The sequence below is a fragment of the Phalacrocorax aristotelis genome, chromosome 3 (genome assembly GCF_949628215.1).
Source record: "Phalacrocorax aristotelis chromosome 3, bGulAri2.1, whole genome shotgun sequence".
Classification (NCBI taxonomy): Eukaryota; Metazoa; Chordata; class Aves; order Suliformes; family Phalacrocoracidae; genus Phalacrocorax; species Phalacrocorax aristotelis.
Window position 1 is genome coordinate 119,615,795 of NC_134278.1, and position 24,339 is coordinate 119,640,133.

Here is a 24,339-nt window from a genome sequence, read left to right on the forward strand (position 1 = left end):
GTGGTTCCTCTTGAATTAGAGCCGTTCCTAAAATAAAAAGCATTTTCCAAAGCACTGTGCTCTGTGGATGGCCGATACGGGAGGTAGAGGGAAAAAGGCAAGGGACGGTTGCCGATGTGTCCGTTGGTTCAGGTCGCTTACTCCGCGGCTGACGCAGGGGCGCCATTTGTGACCAGGTTCTGTTTGCCTTTGAGGTCAGCCGCTGTGCGCCCCTGTGATAATCACAGCGGTGGAAACTCCTTCCTTCCCATCCTGCCTGCAATAGCAAGGTGGGAATGCAAAAACCCTGTCTGAAGCCGAGTTACTCCTATTGTGGACAGTTCCTGTTGCTTGTCCAGAGGCGAAAGTCATGTCGTGGCTCTCTAGTTTTACTTTTCCTTCGTAACCATAGCCGTACTGTTACGGAAGAGATTTCTTTTTGAAGTTAGTGGCTTTATTATTGCGAAGCTCGGCGTTTGATGCCAGCGCCTGCCGAGTCGTGAAGGGGTGTTGGAACGCTGCCAACGCAGAGCTTCCTCCTTCCTGGCCGCAGAGCCCGGCCCGGCGCACCCCAGCCCTGGGGGTGTCTGCGACCCAGAACGGCAGCTGTGCCTGCCGCTTTCCCCTGTGCAGGTCTGGCCAGGAGCGAGGCTGAGCGTGCACCACGCGCGTGCAGGAGAGCAGCGTGGCTGGCTGCACAGGCTGCGGGAGACGGGGCCGTGCCTCCAACACCCCGCATCGAGCGCTAGTGCAACTCTCCGAAAGCCTCCTCTCGCGCTTGTTGCGGTTTAAGCTGAGGAGTGACACCAGAGGTGCGCTGTCACTCTGGAGGTTCCCACGCGCACCCACGTTGCAGAGCCCCAGAAGGTCAGCACAGCCTCAAGCTCAGCTATCGCCTGCGCCCGGACCCTGGGCCCCCCGCCTCACCTCCGGCTGACACAGCAAGTCTTTCCAGAGAGGGGCTTTCCTCCTACTCGCTGGCTGGCCCTCCCTGAGGCGTGCTAGCAATTGACACGCGCACATAGATGGCTAGGGGAAAATACAGCCACCCTGCTCCCTCCCCTTGGTGGCACCCTGGACACCTGGAGCCTATGACTGTGGTCCCCAGTCCAGCTGCCGGCACTGAGACCCTCGCCGCCCCGCTCGCTGACACCGCAGACACGCGGGCCCGTCGTGTGTGACCTGACTTCGGTTGCTGATGCTTAGAGTTGTGACGAAACAGTACAGCTCTGATGAATAACTGCGTGAATGAAGCTTATGTAATAGTTTGGGGTGAAGGGAAGTTCGATCCATGCAACCTGCCTTGTTTTTACAAGGCGATGACACTCCGTTATGTGTGTGAGGTGTCTTCAAATGCTTTTTACCTCCCGCTTACTTCTTGTCGTCACAGATGATATTCAGTATACTGGAAATTTCTACCAAACAGGTAATGAGCTCGCTTTGTTTCAGTATTAACAACTCTTAGTTTCTTCTATGTAAGTTTATTCCTTTTTTTGCTTATTTAAATATGAAAATCACCCTTTGTGCTCTCTGAACATGACCCTTCTGGGCACGCTGGCTGGAGTGTGTGGCTGCTGTCTGGCCATGATGGCAACTTCTTGCTGCTTCAGCTCCCCAGCTGCTCTGCCATAGCACTGGCCAAGCTGTTTCATCCCATGGTACTTTTCCTCCTCCTCCTTTCTGTATTTTGCTCCTTTTTCAAGAAAACGGGTTAAGAAGAAAGCATCTTTTTTATTACTTTATTTTCCCTTACGCCCCTCTGCTTGTGGCCTGGTTTCAGCTGGGATAAAGTAGATTTCCTTCCTAGTAGCTGGTATAGTGCTGTGTTCTAGTTCTGGCATGGGAATAATGCGATAACACGCTGATGGTTTAGTTGTTGCTAAGCAGTGTTTACACTGTGTCATGGACTTTTCAGCTTCCCGTACTCTGCCAGCCAGGAGCTGCACAAGAAGCTGGGAGGGGGCACAGCCAGGACAGCTGACCCCAACCGGCCAAAGGATATTCCATACCATATGACGTCATGCTCAGTATCTATATAAGCTGGGGGAGGGGGCCAGGGGCAGCGGTCGCCGCTCAGGGACTGGCTGGGCATCTCTCGACAGGTGGTGGGCAGTTGCATCACTTGTTTCTCCTGCGTTTTGTTCCTCTCGCTCTCTCTTCTGTTGTTTTCCTTTTCATCATCGTCGTTACTGTTATTGTTATTACTTCAAGTTTATTTCAATTATTAAACTGTTCTTATCTCACCCCACAAGTTTTCTCGGTTTCACCTTCCCGATTGTCTCCCCCTCCCACTGCGGGGGAGTGAGCGAGCGGCTCCGTGGTGCTTCGTTGCCATCTGGCATTAAACCACAACAGTCCTTTCTGGTGCCCGGCGTGAGGCACAAAGGGTTGAGATAACAGCAGACCTGACCAGAGTCTGTTAAAATGAGTTAGTTGTAAGAATTCATTTTATTAGATTAATCGTTGCTGGTCACAATGGTTTTTTATTTGATCTCGTGCGCGGCTGTAGTACAGAAATCCTCACTTGCAGCACGCATTCCCTGTGGTGCTGTTTATCCCTTCTGGGAGGTGGGTCGGGATTATCATTTTGCTGTACTGTGTACCATTGGCTTATGATGCAATACTATTCCTGGTCCAAAACTAATTTGGTATTTGAGATCAGTAGTGCTGTCATCGCCGTACCTCGGGCGCCGTCTCTCAAAATGATTAATAATGACCCTCTCCACCTTTTCTCCTCGGAGACCCGATCCCTGGGCAAGAGGCGTGGGGCGGGTGCTTTCCCTGCTCTTTCACCTGCCCTTTCTCCTTCAGGCTAGTTACACCAGCTCTCGAGAATTGTGACTATCTTTGGGAAGTTCAAGCCAGCATGCTCCCGTTGCTGTGTCTCCTGAATGTGCTTCAGGTCTTGTTCAGGGTTAAACCAGAGATCCATCCCGAGGCTGGGTGGTCGTGGGCGGCACCGCGTGTGGCAGAACGCGGGCAGGGACTTAGAGAACCTCTCACCTCCAGTGGTCTGGAACTTCACTCCCCGACGACTACAGGGTCCGCAGGAAGTGCTGGAATGCTTGGAGAAAAAATGCCGTGGTTATTCCAAAGAGGCACAACTTATCGCACGCAACTGTGCTGGGCATTGGCTAGTAGAGACAGACTGAATGAAGGAATACAGGTAAATCTAAGTCTAACCACATCCATCATGTTTCTTTTTTTGTTGGGTTTTTTGTTTTTTTTTTTTAAATCTCTTCATTTGAAGTAAAAATGGACCAGTTGTTGCATTCCTACCTAAGATGAAACTCCCATAGGTTCTTCTTTGTCTCAGGTGAGTTAACTGCATACTCCAGCACCTTTGAAGAGGTGCAATTTTAAAGCAAGTGCAACTGAATGAAAGGTGGTAGAATACAAGCAGACAATGTGCATATGTGAAAACGTTGGCTGTAAATGCTGACAGTCTTAAAACAGCTTACCTGGGTTTCTTCAAATACTAACTGTCTTGATTCCTTAAAGACATTTTGAACAAATTTAAGGACAGATTCTTCAATTGTTACTTGTACAAACATCATCAAAGGGTTTTTACAAGGGTTTTTTTGTATTGATGTTAGCGTAAGCCGGAGTTACTAGGAGCCAAGTGCCTTCAGTATTAATTTTTGCAAAAACTACCTGTGTCTTCCTCCCTCCCTCCCTCCCTCCCTCCCTCCCTCCCTTCCTCCCTGTTAAAAAGAATTCATTTATAGCCAGATTGCTAAGACACTAGCATTCTCCTTTTATGTTTAAGGACTTAATGTAATGCCCCGTGTTAAACCTTATCTGATTTTTGACAGTGTTTAAAACCATTTTAGAAAATCTCCTGCAAAACCTAATGTCAGTCGATACTTTTCCTATGCTTACAGATTGCCTCCGTGAGCCCAGCAGACGTCTGTCTTGAAGAAACTTGGTCAACCTTACGACATGCTGAAAGAAAGGTGCAGCGTCATAATTTTTCCCTCTCCGGTCTTGGTGCAAATTGCAGTCAGGTGCTGGGCAAAATGACAAAAGATACCAGTTCAAAGCGAGTGACAGCTCAGCACGCAGAAAGTGTGACTCTGTCAATCAGCAAGGGCAGCATATTAAGAGCTTATTCTGTATTCGTATTAAGAAGCGGCATATATTTCTCCAGCTAAGGTGTACGGCAGAGGTAACTATTTTTCCTGAGAATTCTGAGTCTCTCTCATATGGGTGATTTAATTCAGCTGCTTTCCTTCCCTTTCTCCCCTGGTAATGCAGCACCTCTAAGCCGAAGATGTACGTTGGGGTCCCACAGACCAAACAGGGTTGAAACGTAGAACGTACAGATGATCCCTGGAGCTTCTGCCAATAGAAAGAAGTGCGGCGTGAGTCAGAATTAGCTGTTCGGAAGCCGTCTGGATATGGCCCTGGGCAGCCCGCTCTAGGTGGCCCTGCCTGAGCAGGGGGGTTGGAGCAGAGGACCTCCAGGGATTCTGGAAGGCCTTTCTCTCCTTTGTGATTCTGTGATTCTGGAATTTGTGCGGGGAGGGGCGAGCGGTGTTGGGGTGTGCTGGGAATGCTGTCTTAACTACTGTCTCCCTCTATTAGGAAGGCTGCGCGTGCGTTCTGTACTGCGACACTCAGCGCCTCTGCCTGCCTGCCCAGGTATGCCAAGCAATGTAAAAAAGGGCATAACTTCAGAAATGATGTTAGGAACTTTTGCTAGCTTAGCCACGTTGGACAGGGACTGCAACTCTTGCATGCAAGAGTAGTCGTGTTCGAGAATAACCACAGGAGGTAGCCGGGTAAACTGGCTCCAGTGTCAAATTCTGATGTGTGTTGGCTTTGTTTGTTTTCCATTTCAAGGGAAATCAAACCTATGGACTGCATCAGATATGGATTGGGGCTGTTGAGATAGAGAGCTGAAATTCTTTCCTCTTCTCACCTTCTGCTGTCAATTCGTGCTTCTCGGAGGGCTTGCGGAGCATCCACACGAACGCTGCAGGACAATCTGGAGGCTGCACTTGAGTGCAATAAGCCTGAATGACTGTAGAATTCTGATACAGATGGTCTCCGGTATGCTAGTGGCTTTTTAGACAAAAGCGTAGGTTTTTGGACTGGATGTAGGGTCTTTGCCTAAACCATTGTGGGGAGGTTTTCTGCTGAAGTGGGAAAGAAATGGCCGAGAGGGACTCCCTACCTCACCTGCTGACTCGCTCACTAAATCCTCTTTCTGCAGGAGTGAAATATGGCAAAGTGCAAGTGTGGCAGGTACACTCTGCTCCCCCCTGCCCCTTTGGAGACGGGGGCTATGGTCCGGTGATCGCTGGCTTTTGGCGCCTCATGTTGGCACCGTTTGTGCTCTGCCTGCCCCAGGCACGGGCACCTGCACCCCCGGGGGCGTGGGGGGCATGGGGGGGCCAGAGGCAGGACCTCTCGGGCACAGCCAGTGAGGCACCAGGGCTCAGAGAAGCTTCTGGATCATGCTGGTTGTGGCTGCTGTGTTCGAAGCATCTCCCCTGGGGTTGGGACGCGCCTGAGGAAACGTCCTGGGACTGAGTGCCCTTGCCTGGTTTTGGGTGAGTGATTCCTTCTGGATATATCCTGAGTGAGCCCTCGGCACCCATCTGCCCTCCAGGCAAGCGATTGTACGTTCTGGGTACCCGGGAGAGGCAGAGAGCTCCTTCTGTGAGAGTGTGTGCGTGTGTGCGTGCACTTTGAGCCATCATTCTTGCGTGTAAACATGTAGTAGTAACCACCCCCTGAAATCTCTTTAGCTTCCCCACCTGGCTGGCTGAAAGAATGACGCCGGCTTTCTCAGTGAGGTAGTGAGTCTCTACGTGCGAGAGAGAGTTAAAAGTTGACTGAGTGTGTCTTGGGTGCTGCCCTTGCTAAAAGTAAAGGGGTTTTAGCTCTCCTTGCAAACTGAGCGTGTAGTTTCACACGCGTACGAGCTAGCATAACAGCCTGCTGCCACAGAAGGGAGACGGACAAACTGCCTCTCCTTCTCCCCAGTGCATCGTCCAGCCTCCTTCCTTGTGCCAACTTTTACGCTTGCTACTTCTCTCTGCAAGCCAGTTTAGCTCTCTGACCTGGTGGGAAAGTATCTGCTTTTCTGGGTTAGTTTTGTGCCTGCTTGGGGAGTGAAGGTGGCTCGTAAAGCGCTCCAAACCGTGTTCAGGTGAGTGCAAGGGAAGCCGCAGGAATACAGGGGTAGAACGAAGGAGCAGATGGAGAGACGGGAGTGGGCAGCAAGGCCTCTCTTTTGGTGGCCGTGAAGTCAACATGTTTTGTGACATGATATCGTCAGCTGCGACTGACCGTAATTTTAGCTGCTTCTTCAGTGAGGCCGTAACATTGATGGCCTTAGAAACTGACTTTCATGTACTTCCATGTCAGTCAAAAGTGACATCCCAGGATGTGGACTTGGCCGTATGTGAGTCTGGTTGGACATGTAATTTCTCATTTTTGGGATTAAAAAGCTCCAGAAAATTTTCAAAATCTCTCGTCAGTCTCTGACTCGTGGCATGTTCCTTTCTTTGGAAATAGTTCAAGATGTTTGGAAGTCCTGAGTAGCTAGGGTGAAGAAGAATGGTAATTTTGGCAACTTGTTCCCAGACCACTTTGGTATAGGCTACAGCTGGGAGGTTGGATTCTGGTCTACTCCTGAACATGGAATAAGCCTGTGGTGTTTTACACTCATCTGGTTTCTAACAGAGAGAAATATGAATGTGGTTGCAGTCACTGTTTTGAAGGAGAGCAGAAATGCAGTTAGTGTTGGATATACCCGTTAAAGGAGAGGCCTCGTGCCTTTAACCTATCTCTATCTATCTTCCCACTGTTCTGGTTTCCCAGTAATCCTTGGTTTAACTTAGCAGAATGATGCAAGTACAACAAACTAATAAGCAGATCAGTATCTATATTGTTCGTAATTTATTATGGCTTTTATCTTCCTAGTTCCATATTGCCAAGGCAGATGCCTAGAAAATAAAATGTCTGAAATGCCCCTTGGCTTACTACAGGATACCAGGGCATGCCTGATGCGCCGGCATTTTCCCATGCTTTTATACGCAGTTAATAACTGCATTGTGATTAAATTTAAGGTCACATGAACGGTCCAGGTGTCAGAGGGTTACTTATTTGATGGTTCTTATTGGTGGTATTGGTCTGGTAAGCACATTTGATGTGTGCTGTGGACAGGACTACAACTGCGTCAAGGTGTGAGCTTTCCACCAGAGAAGAAGAATTTCTGATTTGGTGGGGAGTTTGGAGCGGTGAGTGGTTTGTTTTCAAACTCAAACCTCCCCAGTCTAGGGTACCTTAAAATTTGCCTTCCAGTTTGTCCACGCAAAGTTCTGTGCTCTTGGCCTGTCCGCGCAGGCAGCGGCAAAGGCGGGGTGACTCGGGACGACCCAGGGAGAGTATGCAGTTGAGGAGTTTTCCTGAATGCTCTTACCTGCCCTACTGGAAGATACTTGTTCACTCGTTTTCTTAAAACTGTCTTGCTACTAGAGTAATATATTCTGTCAGCGATCACGAAGTACTTGCATCAAAATGCTGACGTGTGCCTCGTGCGGGACCCTGACTCCACGTCCTGTGTTTCACGCGCTCGTCGTTTTCATGCTGGCAGAAGATACTGGACCGTATTCTCAAATAGTTGCAGTGTGTGTGACTTGAAGTATAGTAGATTCCAGTGCCCGGCGTTTTGAGCACAGTCCTTCTGCACAGAAGTACAATTTGTATAAATTGCATGTATTTCTAAGCTTGTCCCTTTAATAACTTTGTGTTGCTCCCAGAGTCTAGTCGTCAGAGCTAGCTGTAACCTCCTGTGCTGTAAGGAAAATAGGTTATTGCTGCACTCTGGAAGAAGCAATCATAAACCTTTGCAGGAGTACGTGTACGGTACAGGTAACACAACCTGCTTTGCGTGCGTGTTTAAGTGGCTGGCTGTACTGCTTTGTAGCACGGGGTAAGGGTTCTGCGTGACGCCTGAGTTGGTCAGCGCGTGTAACAGCCAGGCATAGTGAACTACGTTTAAAAACTTCCTTTTGAGATTTCATGAAGAAAGCAGTGCGATTTGAACAAGGTAATTGACTAAATCTGCCTTGCCTTCCAGAGGCTTTTCCACTAACCATTTCAGAACTTGCAAAACAGAGTTACTGGAAGTAGTTTGTATTTCCATGTGCATGGAATATCTCTATTTAGGCGCCCGCTTCTGGAGCACCTCCAGAAGTGCGGGAGCTGTCTGCAAGGGCCAGAAATTTTTGCAAGCTACTGCAGAGATGTGACAAGGACAGGCAATAGGAAGGAGAGGACTGGAGTAAGGAATACGAGGGAGGCTTTAAGTGTAGAAAGCCATCAATGTTTAAAGTGCTCTCTTAGGGTGACATCGTAAGTGTATGGAGAACTACCGTCTAATTGATGAGCTATGAAGGTCTGTATTGCTTGTGATGTGAAAATGTGGAAGAGTTTGAGAATGAAGGTAGTCAAGAACATCGTATTCCTTCGTGTTCAAACTAAACATGCAAGAAGTGAACTAGGCATAAATGGGGCGTGAAATCTACTAGGAGACAAAGGACAAGGAGGAATAAAGGATAAAATCAAGGGAAAGGGCAGGCGGAAATGTATGCCTGTTACTGAGAAGCTTTTTAAAATACGATTTTTCTCAGATCGCCTCTTGCTCACCTATGTGAGTAGGCGTGAACTCAGAGTATTGGGGGCGGGGTGGTTCCTGCCCTTTATCCTGTCAACACCGCCGTGCCACTTTTTGTTGGTGATCTCATCGGCATGAGAAAAGCAAAGGAGTCTCCTTCTGCTCTGCTCTGAGATCCAAAACTGTCCTGAGTGCCGTTTCTTTAAGGAAAAGAGCTACAGGAGATGGAGAGGAGATTATTCGCTGCCTCCTGATGAAACTTCTGTCAATCTGAAAAATGCTGATGGCTGACTTGCGCCTATTTTTGCATTATTTTCTTTATTTACAGTGAAGAATGCAAGACCTAACGGCTCAGGTAACGAGCAGCCTGCTGCGGTTTCCAGAGGTCACTATTCAGGCGCTTGGGGAAGATGAGAGAACTCTCGATTCTGTGCTGCGTGGGAAGATTTCTGGAGGTGAGCATTTTCCTTTACCCTTGGTTTTGGTATCGAGGTGTTGTTGCCTGGAGGTTACCTGAAGTATCGTAGGGTCATAGTATCAGCTGTGTGTGGTTGGTGCTGTTCAGGTGCATCAGGTTTCAAGAGAGCAGGAAGGATGTTTTAACTATGAAAAATGCTCATATTGAAACATCAGTGTAGTTAAACTTTGAAACTAGAGCAGCCTGTGCCAGTCGTGTGCTATGAAAATAATTCCCCTGAGCATGCTGAGCCAGTGAGCCCTCCTCAATTCCTAATTCAATAAGAGGCAGTTTCCCAAAAAGTAGTAGTGTTGTTTTGGGCCGTATTTATTTGCACCATCGTAACATCACAGGCAGAAATGGTTCTTCTACAATGTGAGAGAGGTAAACCCCGCTGCTTTTTCTTTTCTAGATGGAACAAAAGCAGAAGGGAGAGGAGAGATAGCAGCGTTAAGCGCTGCAGCCAGATTTCCAAAGCGTTTCATAGGATGCAGATGAGTATCCAGAGAGAGTTGCTGAAAGTGGCTAAGCAGATTAGGTAGCTGACTCTCTAGGTGATCTGAACGTAGAGCTGGGTGCCTGTCTGGGTGTCCAGGCTTCGGTTGGGACCATGTAGGGTCTCTCTACCTGACTGCAAGTGCAGCAATGGAGTTACTACTTCCTTTGGGTTGGCAGTAGTTCAGTGAAACAAAACGTGTTAAATTCTGTCTGTAATCAGCATGTGTGAAAGTTCAATTTGACTCCTGCAGTGCCCGTTTGAAGAAGATTCCTTGTGGAAGTCCAAATCCCTGCCCAAAGCAGGCATGCGTCAAGCAAAATTAATAACCTAGGAATGAATTGGCTTAGATTTGTTATTTCTGAAGTGTGCTTGGAGGCTTGGATTCCCGTATGTATTGAGATGATTTCTAGCAAACCCAAGCCAAATATGGTATAAAGAGTACAGATCAATGTACTGCAATCTTTATCCCTAACAATGAGAATTCTTCAGTGCAGGAACGACAAGTACAAATGCAAAACAATAAGGTGGTTAATGTTAAGATGTATCGCTTGAAGATTTCAGTGGGTGACTTCCAGTAGTTGACGAGAATTAGGTAAATCTGTTAGGTACTTTTATTGCAGTAAGAGAAGGGGCAGCGACTGTGCTTTTCCCGTTGTTTTCAGTGTTTAGCTGGGCATTTACTTTAGTCCGCTTTGTTTCCTCTTCCAGGGAGAAATGGCCTGGCATGGTTGGCGTGTGGTCCTCAGCTTGAGGTAGTGAACTCTGTGACAGGAGAGCGTCTCTCTGCGTACCGTTTCAGCGGAGTAAATGAACAGCCTCCCACCGTTCGTGTGGTAAAGGAGTTCTCCTGGCAGAAGAGAACTGGACTGCTGGTGGGCTTGGAGGAAGCAGAGGGAAGTGTTCTCTGCCTGTACGACCTTGGAATATCAAGAGTGGTTAAAGCGGTTGTTCTTCCAGGGCGGGTAGGTGTTTGTTTAACGGGAGAAACGAAGCCTTTCTGTCGTTCGGCGCTGCATAATGCTGTTTCAGGAAGAGCTTTGGAGCGTCTCTTTGTTAGGAGGTATTTTTGCTATATTGCATCAGCATACTGCTGTCGCTTCAGAGTGCGCAGTCGAGAGCGCCTTGGTGTAAAATCGTGGGCTTAACGGTACCATTATCTTTTGAGTTTACCAACAGTAAAACAAGTTTTCTGGTTTTATGGTAAAGCACAGAGTTACCTAATTCTCCGGTTCCACAAAAAGGCCTTGAAAGCTATCTTTTTTTTTTGGCCCGAGTGAAAAAGACCCCTATCCCCCCCCAACCCCTCCCTTTCAGGTGTCTGCAGCACACATGTCCTAAAAGGTTAATTTATGTCAGAAATACGGTCTCTAAAATACCTCAGGCTTCCATGGTTGTGCTGTAAGTGACTGACACGTTCTCCTGGGTCTCAGACTAGGTAGCAGGTGACTTCAGAGCAGAACACATTTTTCTGTTGACTTAGGATAGGGAAAAAGAGCCTTTAGTGAGTTACCTGATCGATGGTTAGGAGGTCGCCTTTCAGCCTGAAATCCTTGAAACTCTGCCTATTGACTATTGTGTTAGTGTAGTTGGGATACACTGGTGTAAGGTTACTACTTTTTCCTGTCTTCTGTAGCCCATAAACTCAGCTGATGTCACGCCCCCCCCCGGCTCATTATCTGCATGTAGACAAGAATCAGCGTAAGTTAATGGAACATCAAGATTCCCCCTATTTTTATCACCTTAGAATCTGCAACAAATAAATACTTCCTTATTACTCAGCCTTCCATGAGGTGATTTGGTTTGACTTGCTAGCATACAGGTGGAGTTTTGCTTGTTTGCAATGCTACAGCGTGATTACTGGTATTAAACATTTGTATGGTGGCGATTTCTGGAGAGATGAGCTGGGCTGGTGCTCTGCTGTGTTGGTTTGATGATCCTCTTGGTGAACGTTAGAGTTTTAGGTGGAAAGGCAAGCTGCGTGCTGACACGAGCGTACAATCCGTAAGTAAATTATGTTTGTGAAAAATGGCAAGAAATCTAAGTAATCTGGGAAGAGGAGAAGGAAAGGTGAAGAGGGATCATGTCACATCTTGAATCCGTGCCTACCGAAGGGGTTTGAAATAGAATGTAGTTATAACTCTCAGTTGTCTTAGGGAGTTTTTCTAGACCAGAAAAAAAGTGGTTCAGGAGAAAATAGGAAGGAGCCTTGGGGGGAAAGGTGGGCTGTTGTGGGCTAAAGGCTATGAACTTTGGAAGAAAACCAAAGCTTGTCTGAATTTTTGCTCTTATGCCCTGATGAATGCCCTTGAGTACAGGCACGCTTGGCCTGTTGCTTTCATTTGGCTCCCTATCTTTTTGCTGTTAGATTAGTTAGATCAGCATCGACAGGAGACAGGTATTGCTCGTTGGACTGTTAACTTCCAAGTTGTCAGTGGCAGTAAGGGTAAGCAAGGCCAAGCAGATAAACCTGGCACTTGGCCACTGCCTGTACGTTTTGAAGGTATCCTGTATCTCATCCTTCCAAATAGACGCATCACGTAACACGGGTTTTGAATCTGCCTGAATGTTTCTCTGATTTTCATGCTGATTATTTTTAAGAGTAAAATGCAGGTGTAGCCTTAACATCACTTTCTGCAGTTCTTGTCGTTAGTGCGTTAAGGCTTTAATGAGCACCTTGATTTCTGGAGTCTTTTCCGTGTGGGTATATCTTCTGTGGGGAGCTAACGCTGTGGACAGGTTAACACCAACTTAGAGTGATTCTGGTGCAAGGTGTCAAGCCCTTGGTGGATCAATAGGGGGCATTTATAGTGACTGTATGACTGCCTGTCAGTGTAAGAGTAGATGTGTAGTCATTCAGAGAGTAAAGGAATGAGATTAAACAAACCCAACTCACAAGCTTAGAAGGAAAGTTTTGGGGTGGGGCGGGGGGTGTTTGTTGTTCGGTTGACTTTTTTTGTGGGAGCATCTCTAACTGTCCTCTGGATATACATGTGAAATGCATCAGGAAACTGAAAAAGTTAGTGGAGTATTATTTGAATTGGCTTCTCGTAAAAGCAAATCTGAATTGAAAGCATTAATTCTATTAAATTGGTTGATAATGGTTGTATGCTTCAGAACTATGGGACGGTATTTTCCCCAATTTCCCTGGTTTGTATGGGGCAGAAGGGTAGCATTCAGATTCAGTGAGCTGAGACAAGGTGTCTTTGTTCATGCCCAGAATGAGTTGGCAGTAGTCTAGGAGAATACGCAAAGCCAGTGCATAGCGCAGTGGAAAAATATGCAGTTTCAGGAGATTCTACGTGGAAGATTGAAGTGTTAGAACGGGGTAAATTCTGGCTAATTCTGCAGCAAGATACGGGCAGTATTTCTGTTTTCCTCATAACCGTCGTCAAGACTTGGAGCAGCAAGAATTCAAACAATGAGAGCGCTTTTGGTAGTCCTTTGAGTAGCAGAGAAGATGGGAAATGTAATTTGATTTATAGGAGATCTGAAACAAAATGAAGTTGTCTGGATTCCTCTGGGCACTTCTAAGATTAGGATTCTTGTAGCCAAGATGAAAGGTAAATTCTGGAGTAGACTGCCAGGCAGGGTAGTCATCGCAAGTGCTTGATGTGGGAGAGGAGAAAACCTGGGGGCTTAGGGGTTTAGCTATTTTCCCCCACCTCTGGGGGGAAAAACCAATATATATATATATAAAAAATGGATACCTTGTGATGCTCACTTCTCTGTTTTATTTTCATGTAAAGCTTTGTGGTTGATGTAAAGCTTCCTGTTTGTGTTGTGTTTTGCAAGAAGGCTAAAGGATAGCCTGTGTTCTTTTGTTGACTAGCTTTAGTGCAGGAGGCTTTGTGGGCTTGTATCTCTGCTATAGCAGCCAGTGTTGTCCTGGGAGGTGCTGCAGGTGCTGAAAGGTCTGTTTTACTAAAGACCTTGTAATAAAGCTGCATGCAGACTGCTTTGCATGTTAAAGGGTAGCGTGCGCTTCTGCTCATTTGGAGTTAGCGTTTCACCGAACAAGCTGCTGTTCTTTTTGCCGCTGTTCTCGGTTGGCTTTTAAAATTTGTGTTCACATTTGTGAAAGTCCTGGTGTGCATTTACAACTCTTTTGCTTTACCTGGTTGCTCTTCTTATTCTACTCGAGGGCCGGCGTAAGTTTTGCTAAGCTGGTGTCTCCCAACAACGCTTTCTAAAAATATTTCGTTCCCTTGGAAATGGGGTGTCTGCTGTGCAACTCGACCGCTGCCTCGTCTGACTTAGGGCCATGATTTACCCTGATCCCTGCTTGGCAAAGAAGGCGTAGACTGTATCCCGGTGCTGATGGGCTGCGAGCAGTGGGAGACGAGATTTAGCCTTTCTTACTTAAGTCCCTTAAATACGCTAGAGTTTTGTGCATGTACCTGATTTTCTGTGTTTTCTTAGAGTTAATGGTTTCTAAGTAGGAAATGGAAGTTGGTAAGCTGCAATAATAGAGTGCACCACTGAAGCTGAAGTTAACTCAGTTAAATAACTGTAAGAAATCTAGTAAACGGTAGGCAGGAACGGATTTTTGTACAGGGCTTTTTTTTTCTTTTTTTTTTTTTTGTTGTGATAGAATTGGAAGCAATGCTTTGTTTTGAAGTCTTACGATCCTGTATTGACTTTCTTGTTTCTGATGGGCTAATTCTGGCTTCCCTTTTGAGTGATTTCTGTTTAGCTTGTCAAAGAGCTGAAATACTAACTTGTAGTTTTCCTGTAGGTAACAGCTATAGAGCCCATAACGAATCACGGCGGAGCCAGTGTGAGCACTCAGCACCTCCATCAGACTCTGCGAAGGCTCTTTGGAGTGGCAGCAGTGGCTACGGATGTCGGTCATCTGCTTGTGGTTGACCTTTGTTTGGATGATCTGTCTTGCAGTCAGAATGAAGTAGAAGCCTCAGGTAAGCTTGCAGTTTGTCAACTTGAATGTAAAAGTAAGAAAACTCGTGTCTTTAGGCAAACAGTATGCCTCCCACTTTGAAGATAGTGGCGTGCAGACATTTATGACTACTGATTACAGGTGGTAGTTTGACATCGTATAGTCCTGAACGGATTAAAAATGGGAGTGGCTTAATACTCCTTCTAGTGTTAAAAATTCCTCCCCTTCCCCCAGGATCCCCATGTCACTACGATTCTTGCCAGTGAAGTGTAAGAATTTTACCATCCGAGTCAGTGCAGCCGCCTGATCGGAAGTTGTGTGGGACGTGCCCTGTTTCTTGGGAATGTTCTTCTGCTTCTGTTAATTGACTTGGGGCAAATTTTAGGCTTGTTCTTGAAACCGAACCTGACTTATCAAAAACCATGCATTTGGTTGAATGACAGCTCCTAATTTGTGATCCGTTTGCATGCGCTGTTTTGTCTATTACAACAGTGGCTTCGGTAGTTTCCTCATGAGGCCGAAACTCCTGATCTGCAGAGTCCGGGAATAATTTGTCCATGAAGGTTACACTTTTACCTGGTTTTGAAATACGGGCGAGAATACCTGTCCAGTCGGAGAGTTCTGATGTTCTTTGAATATCTACAAAAGGGAAGCAGCAAGCAGTGTGTTGCATTAACGGGTATCTTGCCTGGGCCAGTAGAATTAGGTAGTACACGATGTCACGTCAGTGCTTAAAATGCAACCTAAGTGGCATAACACATTAATTTATTGCGTGGTTTTGTGTGCGTAGATCTAGAAGTTGTCACTAGAATTCCGGCTGAAGTTCCGCAGAGAAGAGAAACTGTGACCAGAGAAGGGAGACATCTCTGTTTTCAACTCCAAAACCCTTCAGGAACAGCCATATCAACCCTGTGCTACATCAGCAGAAGCAATCAGCTTGTTGCGGGTTTTTCAGATGGCTACCTGTCACTCTGGAATATGAAAACTTTGAAGAGGGAGTAAGTAGGTCTTTGCACTTGGTGATGCCTGGAGGTGCAGGGGTCTCAATGCTTTGCTTAAGGAGGAAGTGCGTTAATTGAAAAGGAGCTTTCTCAGGGATGGAAATGCTGAGCGTAATCTTGGAATGCTTAGAAATCCTCCTCTGGAATAACGATTCAGTCATACGTGGGTTAGGTGGCCTGCTGTCTCCCCAGTGGACTAGGATTGTTTTCCTTAATGTGCCTGTTGGTTGAGGAATTGTGGAAAGCATGCTGCTTTGGGTTATGTTAAGCAGCTAGGAAGTGATAGAAGCGGTTTCCCTAAGGCAGTTTGTTCTGTCAGTAGTATTCAGTGAAAGCGGGAAGTGTGTGTATTTTGATGAAACAGATTTTAAAATTGTTTTTCAGAACCAGTTCCTGCAAGTAGGGCATACATTGAAAGGCTCAAGTATGTTAATAATGTGATTTTGATGATGATATTCTTTAAAGTGTCCAGGCTGAGCCTACTGAGACGTGAAAGATCAATCGCTGATCTGTGCCTGAAAACACATTCTTCCCTACGTGTCAGCCTTGACCGAACGAGGGGATTAACGCATTGCAAGGCAGCGATGCGTGTGAATGACAGTCTGCTTGGAACACTTGGAGATGAGAATAAGGGTCATGTTAGTTTATAAGCAAGAGAAAAGTTAGATTATTTTAAATCTTCCAAAGAGCAACCTCGCTTGAAATATTTGACCAGATTCCAATAGGCATTCACTGAAGCCAATCTGCAGTGAGTCCTGGGAAACTATTGGGTGCCTAAATAGACGGTGGAGGAATAGTTAGGTGGCAAGAATAGATTGCAAAGGTACAAATAAGGTTCTGAAGTCTGGAAGAAAAATGCTTTAGGTAGCCCAAGTAAAGAAATGAGAGACGACTTCTGTTTGGCGCTGCTTTAAACTTGTTCAGAAGATGTGCTGCATTTTCAGTTCGATGTGGAAGCAGGCTACAACAGTAGGAAGAGTCTTTTGCCTGGCAGCTGAAGTAATCTTTGCTGTTCCTCGTCCTCCTCAGGCAGAGGAGGAGATAAACCCAGGTCATCGCACTCACTGGAGAGTAATTTCCTCGCCTCTTGCCTGCTGCATAAAAAGTAGTTGCTTCTTGACTCACTTGTTTGAGGTGGGAGTATGACCTTCTGTACTTTTAGGATAAGCACGGAAGGTGCTCTTTTCTCAGAGGATGCTTCTACCCTTGTACAAACAGTCGGGGCCAGTAGGCTCACCTTCTTTCTTTTTCTTTTTCTTTTTTTTACTGTCTTTCTTACTTTTTTTTGTTTAAACCTGTAGGCACCACTCTCAGCTTGAAGGAGGAAGGATTCCTGTCTATGCGGTTACTTTTCAAGAGCCTGAGAACGATCCTCACAATTGTTGCTACTTGTGGGCTGTTCAGTCTACTCAAGAAAGGTGAAGAAAAACTTGCTTTAAGCCACGGAATTATTTTTTAATGTATATTTTCACATACAGTGGACACACGTATATTTGCTTTATTTGGCCGTGCAGGAGTGTCTCTCAGGTACAGAAGCTGTTGAGCTTCCAGTGCAGTTTTGACAGGATTTAACAGACATGAAGAGGCACCTACCAGTTCCTACCTGCTGAAAGGAGGCAAAACAACAGTGGCTCTTTGGGCTTGCATTCTGAAATGATTTCCTTTGTTTCTTGACGACTGCTTCATGATTTGCTTGATATCACACGACGGTCTTAAAAGACCCACAGAAGTAGTTGAGGCTGCAGATGAGGAACAGTAAACGTGGTGGTACAACAGTCTGCTGCCCCTAAAGCAGGAGGTGACAGTATGGCCGGTTACCTTGTGCCAGCTTTAGCCTTCATGAGCCCGTCCAGCTCACCTGGCAGCTCAGCTGTTCCTGGAGTGGCAATCGTACAACGTATGAAAGCTTTCAAATTGTAGGGTTAGCCTTTGCCCCAGAAGCTGTTGGTGTCCAGATGTCCTCCTTTGTGTTTTAGCGGCTAAATGCGGCTCATCAGCATGTTTTGGGAGGTGGTGTTTTTCTTTTGAGCAAGAGCGTGCTATTAAGAAAACTTCCATTTAGACCTAATGAAACGATAATGAGGACTATAGAGCAGCCTTGTAACCAAATTTCATGATTTATACCTTTTTCAGTGAAGGTGATGTTGTGAGTTTACACCTGTTGCAGTTAGCATTCGGTGACAGAAAACGCTTGGCATCAGGACAAGTCATGTATGAGGTAAGAGGCGCACGTATGTGAGAGGATGAAAAGAGTAATTTTCTCTCAAGTGAGTATCAGTTAAGTTGGCAGGGGTAATATTTACCGTGAAAATTCAGAGACGACTAAAAATGACCTTTTGCTGAGTCGTCTTGGGCATGGCCTTTGCCCGTGCCTTTTGAAAACAAGTCCTACCGTTTTATACTGCAGTGTCACCTGTTCCAACTACACTCACCTGCCAGGAGCTCGTGCAAATTCAATTCCTGAAGAGGACGCTGCTTTTAAAAATAAAACTATTCTTCATTTAAACGCCAAATTAATGGCACGTAGGAAGAGAAGACGGGGCTTTGAATAGCTTTGTTTAACCAAACTGTAGACTTGAATAAGCTTCTGTCGGATTCCCTTTCTTAGAGTACGGTCGCATAGCTTTATTCTTTTCTGATCTCCGGGTTTCTCTTTTTGTTTTCTTTTGAGCTCTGTCAGCAGGACTTCCAATGAAATGTACCTAGAGGGTCTCTTAAGTGTTGGTCCTGCAAGTTAGTCGCTATAAAGATAACTCTCTCTACTTTTTGGCTGGGTTACCTATGAAATCTACTCTTCAAGCCAGTGGAATACGTAAATAGAGTAAACAGTGGTACGATTTGGTTCAAAAGAGTGTGCGTAAATTTTTAGAAGTGGCTCCAAAGATGATGTGTTTAAAGTTGGTTGGAACTATCGTTACATCTCAGATATGTAACAGATCTAAGACGCATCTGTAGAATATATACTTCTGTTCAGCAGTATGCTTGAAGCCCTTGCAAAATCTTTTTGAGGGAAAGTAATCCGAATTCAGAGCAATTCTTTCCTCCTGTTTGGATACTTTTGCATATGCTGAACAGGTATGGAATGAAAGAGGGGTGATTCTTGTACCGTGGTACTCTGTTTTTATAGGGACTGTGGGTTTTGATTTTGTTGAATGAGCTTAAATTTTGACCTTTGCCCTTCCTCATCTGCAAACATCCCTTCCTCATCTGCCCAGCACTCAAGGTGCGGCCTCACCAGTGCCAAGTACAGGGGCATGCTTGCTGGCCACACTATTCCTGATACAAGCCAGGATGCTGTTGGCCTTCTTGGCCACCTGGGCACGCTGCTGGCTCATGTTCAGCCAGCTCTCAACCGACACCCCCAGGTCCTTCTCCACTGGGCAGCTTTCCAGCCACTCTTACCCCAGCCTGTAGCGTTGCATGGGGTTGTTGTGACCCAAGGGCAGGACCCGGCCCTTGGCCTTGTGTAAACATCATCTAATTGGCCTCAGCCCAGCGATCCAGCCTGTGCAGATCCCTCTGCAGAGCCTTCCGACCCTCGAGCAGATCAACACTCCCGCCCAGCTTGCTGTCATCTACAAACTTACTGAGGGTGCACTCAATCCTCCATTGGGATCATTGATAAAGATATTGAAGACGACTGGCCCCAATACTGAGCCCTAGTGAACACCACTTGTGTCTGGTCGCCAGCTGGATTTCAGCCTGTTTGCCACAACTCTCTGGGCTCGGCCATCCAGCCAGTTTTTTACCCATCGAAGAGTACACCCGTCCAAGCCATGAGCCACCAGCTTCTCTAGGTTGATGCTGTGGGAGACAGTGTCAAAGGCTTTGCTAAAGTCCAGGTAGACAACACCCACAGCCTTTCCCTCATCCACTAGGCGGGTCACCCTGTCCTAGAAGGAGATCAGGTTGGTTGGGCAGGACCTGCCTTTCATGAAGCCGTGCTGACTGGGCCTGATCCCCTGGTTGTCCTGCACATGCTTGGTGAGCTCACTCAAGATGAACCGCTTCATAATTTTCCCCACTACGGAGGTCAGGCTGACAGGCCTGTAGTTCCCTGGATCCTCCTCTTGGCCCTTCTTGCAGATGGGCATCAGATTGGCAAGTCTCCAATAGTCTGGGACATCGCCTGTTCACCAGGACTGCTGATCAAACGATGGAGTGTGACTTGGCAAGCTCCTCCGCATCTCCCTCGGTACTCTCGGGTGGATCCCAATCTGACCTCACAGACTTGGGAGTGTCCAGGTGGCTCAGCAGATGGTAATCTGCTTCCTGCTGGATTATGGGGGGTTTATTCTGCGCTCTGTCCCTGCCATCCAGCTCAGGAGGCTGAATACCCAACTCAGGGGGCTTAATACCCAAAGTTATCGGAGTGAGTATCACAGGTTGAAGAGAGAACTGAGCAGCTGTGCCCCCTGGGGAGAAAAGGCAGCTTCTTCAGCTAGCTTCCAGATGAGCCACTCGCCAATGTGGCTTCGTACCACGACTGGATAATACCTACTGCTGGAAAAAAACCAAACCCCAGACAACTCCCAAATGCCCCCAAAACCCCCAAAGGCGTATTAGGGCAGGTTCTGTGCTCTACAGTGGACACTTTTAGGCTCAGAATACTTCCCTGGAGTCACAGACTGGTCAGTACTACATGGCTGCCTGCCTACGTGACTTGGCTGAATCAAGTTTCTTGTCCATGGCAGAAAATTTAGGAGTTGTTCCCATTTGCCAGGCCGAGTTTGAGCAAACAAGGAGCAATCGACTGTTGATCCTTGTTCACTGAATAGAGTTCACAGGAGCTTGAAAGACTTGTCTCCTACAGCAGTGCTTTCCTTTCCAGGAATCAGGCTTGAGGCTGTGAAACAGCGCACCTTTGACTTTGTATCGTAGCAAGAATCACAAATAGGACTTCTGGAACATGTGGCGCTGTCTTTTTATAAATGAGCACCGAGCTTGTGCTTCCATTGCATTCAAGGCTAGTTCAAGCCTGTGTTCAAGTAATTAATCTACCAGTGCGTTTGAGCTATGCTTTCAAAGGCCTTTTTTTATACCATCTCAGCAGTTGCTAAACCAGTGCATCCCATCGTGGTCATGGAGCACATGTTTACCTGTGTCCTACACAATGCTTGCGGCTGGACAGAGTGTACAGTCTCTCCTTCCATATCCGAGTCTGAGCAGCGCATCTCATTTGAAATGTGTCTTCACATTTTCTGGGTCAATAAAGTCATTACTTAAGGAACTGCACTGTATGGCAGACCTTATTTTAGATTTGCTTGGCCCGGTGTGGAAAATTTAAAATAGGCTAGTTTGCTTCAGGGGTTGTCTTGTTTGATATTATTCTCCCCTTCCTGAACTCTGCCCCAGCTTTGTGAGAGACTGGCTCTTCATATGTGAATTAAGCGTGAAATTTCTAGCTGTAAAAATTAAAAATTTTGTTTTTCTTTTTGGGTTTTTTTGAGTTTTGTGTTGGTTTTTTTTTTCCTGTTTGGGTTTATTCTTTTTTCTTTTTAATTGTAGAGCTGCAGAGGTTGTCCGCAATCCACATGTCCATGTATTGTGTGGTAGACCGTTTGACCGAATGCTGTATTTGGAAAGACAGTATTTCAGTTAATGCTTCCTTAGAAAATGGTGGTGTTAGAGGTTCAGCGCAATTCTGCTGATGCTTCTGTATATCTCAAAGTAGTTTGCTGACTCTGTAGTAATCATGATCCTAAATGCATTGCCCATGTGCATCCCACATCCTCCCTGTTTTCCCCTTTTACTGTTGGCTGGCTGTGCTTGGTGAAGGAGCGGAGGGATATTTCACCCATTGGTCTTTACAGGATTAGAGGAGGAGATGGTAGGCGCTTACGTGGTTTGGGAGAAGATTGTTAATCAGTAAGAAGCTCTCACAGCTACTACAGAGGGAGGTGTTTTGACTCTAGTGGTGTGCCTCTAGGTAATACCTCTCAAGAGAGCTTTAGCTGCTGTAGTGCCGTGACTTCTCTAACTGCATCAGCTCAGTAATCAAGTCACGGAGCAAAGAGCTTTGCATGCATGCGTATGTATTGCATTATTTCAGGTATCTCTATGTAGATAAATAGTTAGGCTGGTAAAGAAACCTCGGTGTTGCAAGGAATTCCGCACAACATGTGTAGGACTGAATCAAGTTAGGGAAACGCTAAGTTTTGAAAATGGGCAAAGCTTTTACAGCCAAACGTACCTGTTATGATTTGACACTTAGTTCTCCTGCATGTCAGATGTAGTTTCTCTTTGCCATCAGAAATAAGCGCATGGGAGAGATACGGTACAATATGCGTATTTATGTTAAATATATACATTCTTTCCTACTTGGGTACGATGTCTGTTTTTATCTCAAAATGTCCTTTTCTCTCTTCTTTTATTTTTTCCCCAGGGCTTGGAATACTGTGACGAAAGGTACAGTTTAGATCTCCCAGGTGGAGTCTTTCCATTGAGAGGGCAGACCAGCAATACCAAATTACTCAGCTGTCAGACTGTAGAAAAATTTCGCAACCACGTTGACAGAGAAGATAGCGTAAATGAAGGTTTGTTCTGATGTCTGTGCTGGGCTGTTCTAAAGTAAATGGTTCTGGAATCTAAGCAATGAATGCTGTTCTGTACCCAGAGTCTGCAAATCTTAAATGTCTGTATAGACTAGCTTGTTGGGCTACCTTGGGTAAGCTTGGGCTTACCTAAAAAGAAAAACTGGGTGTTTAAGTGATGTGGGACTTCTTTAAAGGAAAAAATATGCTTGCTGACATGCTGTAGTGATGTGTGGTGAGGTCATGTGGACAGTGCTTGTCGGTCGTTCTATTCCTCCAGCTGTCTCCTTTGAACAGTGAGATCATCCCCTCCATTGCTAGGAATGTTACCTGAATTTCCTTTTTTCCCCTGTTCAAACCTATGTGTGCATCTGCATCTAGTTGGTGGCCGGTCACAAGCGGTGTTCCCCGGGGCTCAGCACTGGGGCCAGTTCTCTTTAATGTCTTTATCAGTGATGTGGACAAGGGGACCGAGTGCACCCTCAGTAGGTTTGTAGACGACAGCAAGCTGGGCGGGAGTGTTGGTCTGCTCGAGGGTCGGAAGGCTCTGCAGAGGGATCTGGACAGTCTGGATCACTGGGCTGAGGCCAATTGGGTGAGTTTCAACAAGGCCAAGCGCCAGGTCCTGCCCTTGGGTCACAACAACCCCATGCAACGCTACAGGCTGGGGTAAGAGTGGCTGGAAAGCTGCCCAGTGGAGAAGGACCTGGGGGTGTCGGTTGAGAGCTGGCTGAACATGAGCCAGCAGCGTGCCCAGGTGGCCAAGAAGGCCAACAGCATCCTGGCTGGTAGTGTGGCCAGCAGAACTGGATTGTTCCCCTGTACTTGGCACTGGTGAGGCCGCACCTTGAGTACTGTGTTCTGTTATGGGCCCCTCAGTACGAGAGGGACGTTCAAGTGCTGGAGCGTGTCCAGAGAAGGGCAACAAAGCTGGTGAAGAATCTGGAGCATGAGGCTTATGAGGAGTAGCTGAGGGAGCAGTGTGTTAGAATCTAATAAAAACACCTTTGGATTTTCCCCACCTGCAAAATTAAAAAAAAAAAAAACAACATAAAAACAAACAAACAAAACAGGAAAAAAAAAAAAACCAAACAAAAAACCCCCCACCAACTGCAACCAAAACCCAAACTAAACAACAAAAAAGCCCCTTTCTGTCTCCATTTTACGAAGTATGAAGCATGGAGAAATAGCTGTAATTTTTCTGCTGGTTTCTAATTAGCTTTTATTCAGAATCTGTTCAAGTTAAGTTCTAGGCACACATGAGCTTCTGTTGGAGGTGGATTGAGTTTAGCAGTGAAGCTGGCTTCTGAAATATGAAAAGAGTTGATACCTTCAAAGGCAGTTTCGCAACTGAGATGGCACAGAAGTTCTCAACGAAATATAGTCAAATGTGTGAGGCTCTCTAAGCAGTAATGGTGAACTTGACAGAGAAGAGAGGCACATTTTGCCAAACGAACTGTTTTCTTGTTCCGTGCTCAGTGAGGGCAGATGATGTACCACATACTTTGCTTATGTCTAGAGAACGCATTCTCCCCAGAGAAGACAGAGCATCCCACTTCTTGAGAGAACCGGAGTATAGCCTTGCCGATGTTTCATGTTAGAATCTTTATTCCAATTTCCTGTTTGTTGGCTTTGGGGGTTTTGTATTTCTGTTGTCTGCTGATTGTGTCCGTTCATTCTGAATATGCTGGAAAGGAGCTATTCTTAATGCTTGTAATTGAGTCAAATGTGGAAATGAATACTGCCAGCTGAGTGATACACGTGTATATGAGAGTTATTTGTGTGCTTTCTAAAAGTAGCAATGTATGGTCCTAGCGTTATTTTTGGGGTTTTTTTTTGCTAAACTATTCATCCAGCTAAATGTCTTGATCCACTCTTACTGTATGGAACCCTTGATTAGCTAATAATTGTGTACTTGATTTGGCTTAGGACTGATAGCATTTGAACAAGAGAAAGGGTCAGTATGACTGAAACCTATCACAGAGATGTTTGCTCTGTGGCGTAAATTTTTTTATTATTCTTAGTAATCTTAGCATTCTTACTACGTGTTGTGTTTCATGAGTGCTATGGCAGAACGAAGCAAACCTAGAAAGTGGTGTTTTGAAAGCAGGAGGTTTACGGTATTTTCTAACAATAAGAAACAATGTCTTGTCTTTTGCAGTAATATCTCCTGACACCAGTGTATCAATCTTTGGATGGCAAGTGAATACATATGGTCAGGGAAAACCATCTACTTATTTGGGTGTATTTGACATTAATCGCTGGTATCATGCTCAAATGCCAGATTCACTAAGGTAGATTTTGATTAAGTTGTTTTCAATATCCCTACAAATAATTCATCTGG

The 24,339-nt window shown here is 46.0% G+C and overlaps 1 protein-coding gene across 2 annotated transcripts in view; it reads left to right on the top strand.

Annotated features, from left to right (window-relative positions):
- The first annotated feature begins 4,604 nt into the window (after positions 1–4,604).
- Positions 4,605–24,339, top strand: part of LOC142055412 (protein ELYS-like) — a 45,715-nt gene continuing 25,980 nt past the window's right edge. Inside the window, exons 1-9 of one of the 2 annotated variants that reach the window (XM_075089347.1) lie at positions 4,605–4,623; positions 8,940–9,066; positions 10,276–10,529; positions 14,303–14,483; positions 15,252–15,459; positions 16,764–16,880; positions 17,596–17,680; positions 21,848–21,998; positions 24,157–24,289. In XM_075089347.1, the coding sequence (XP_074945448.1) occupies positions 8,946–9,066; positions 10,276–10,529; positions 14,303–14,483; positions 15,252–15,459; positions 16,764–16,880; positions 17,596–17,680; positions 21,848–21,998; positions 24,157–24,289 (1,250 nt within the window). In that variant the 5' untranslated portion in view covers positions 4,605–4,623; positions 8,940–8,945. Of the gene's footprint in view, positions 4,624–8,939; positions 9,067–10,275; positions 10,530–14,302; positions 14,484–15,251; positions 15,460–16,763; positions 16,881–17,595; positions 17,681–21,847; positions 21,999–23,369; positions 23,592–24,156; positions 24,290–24,339 lie in introns of those variants that run through there. The other variant, XM_075089348.1, reaches the window with a different exon arrangement.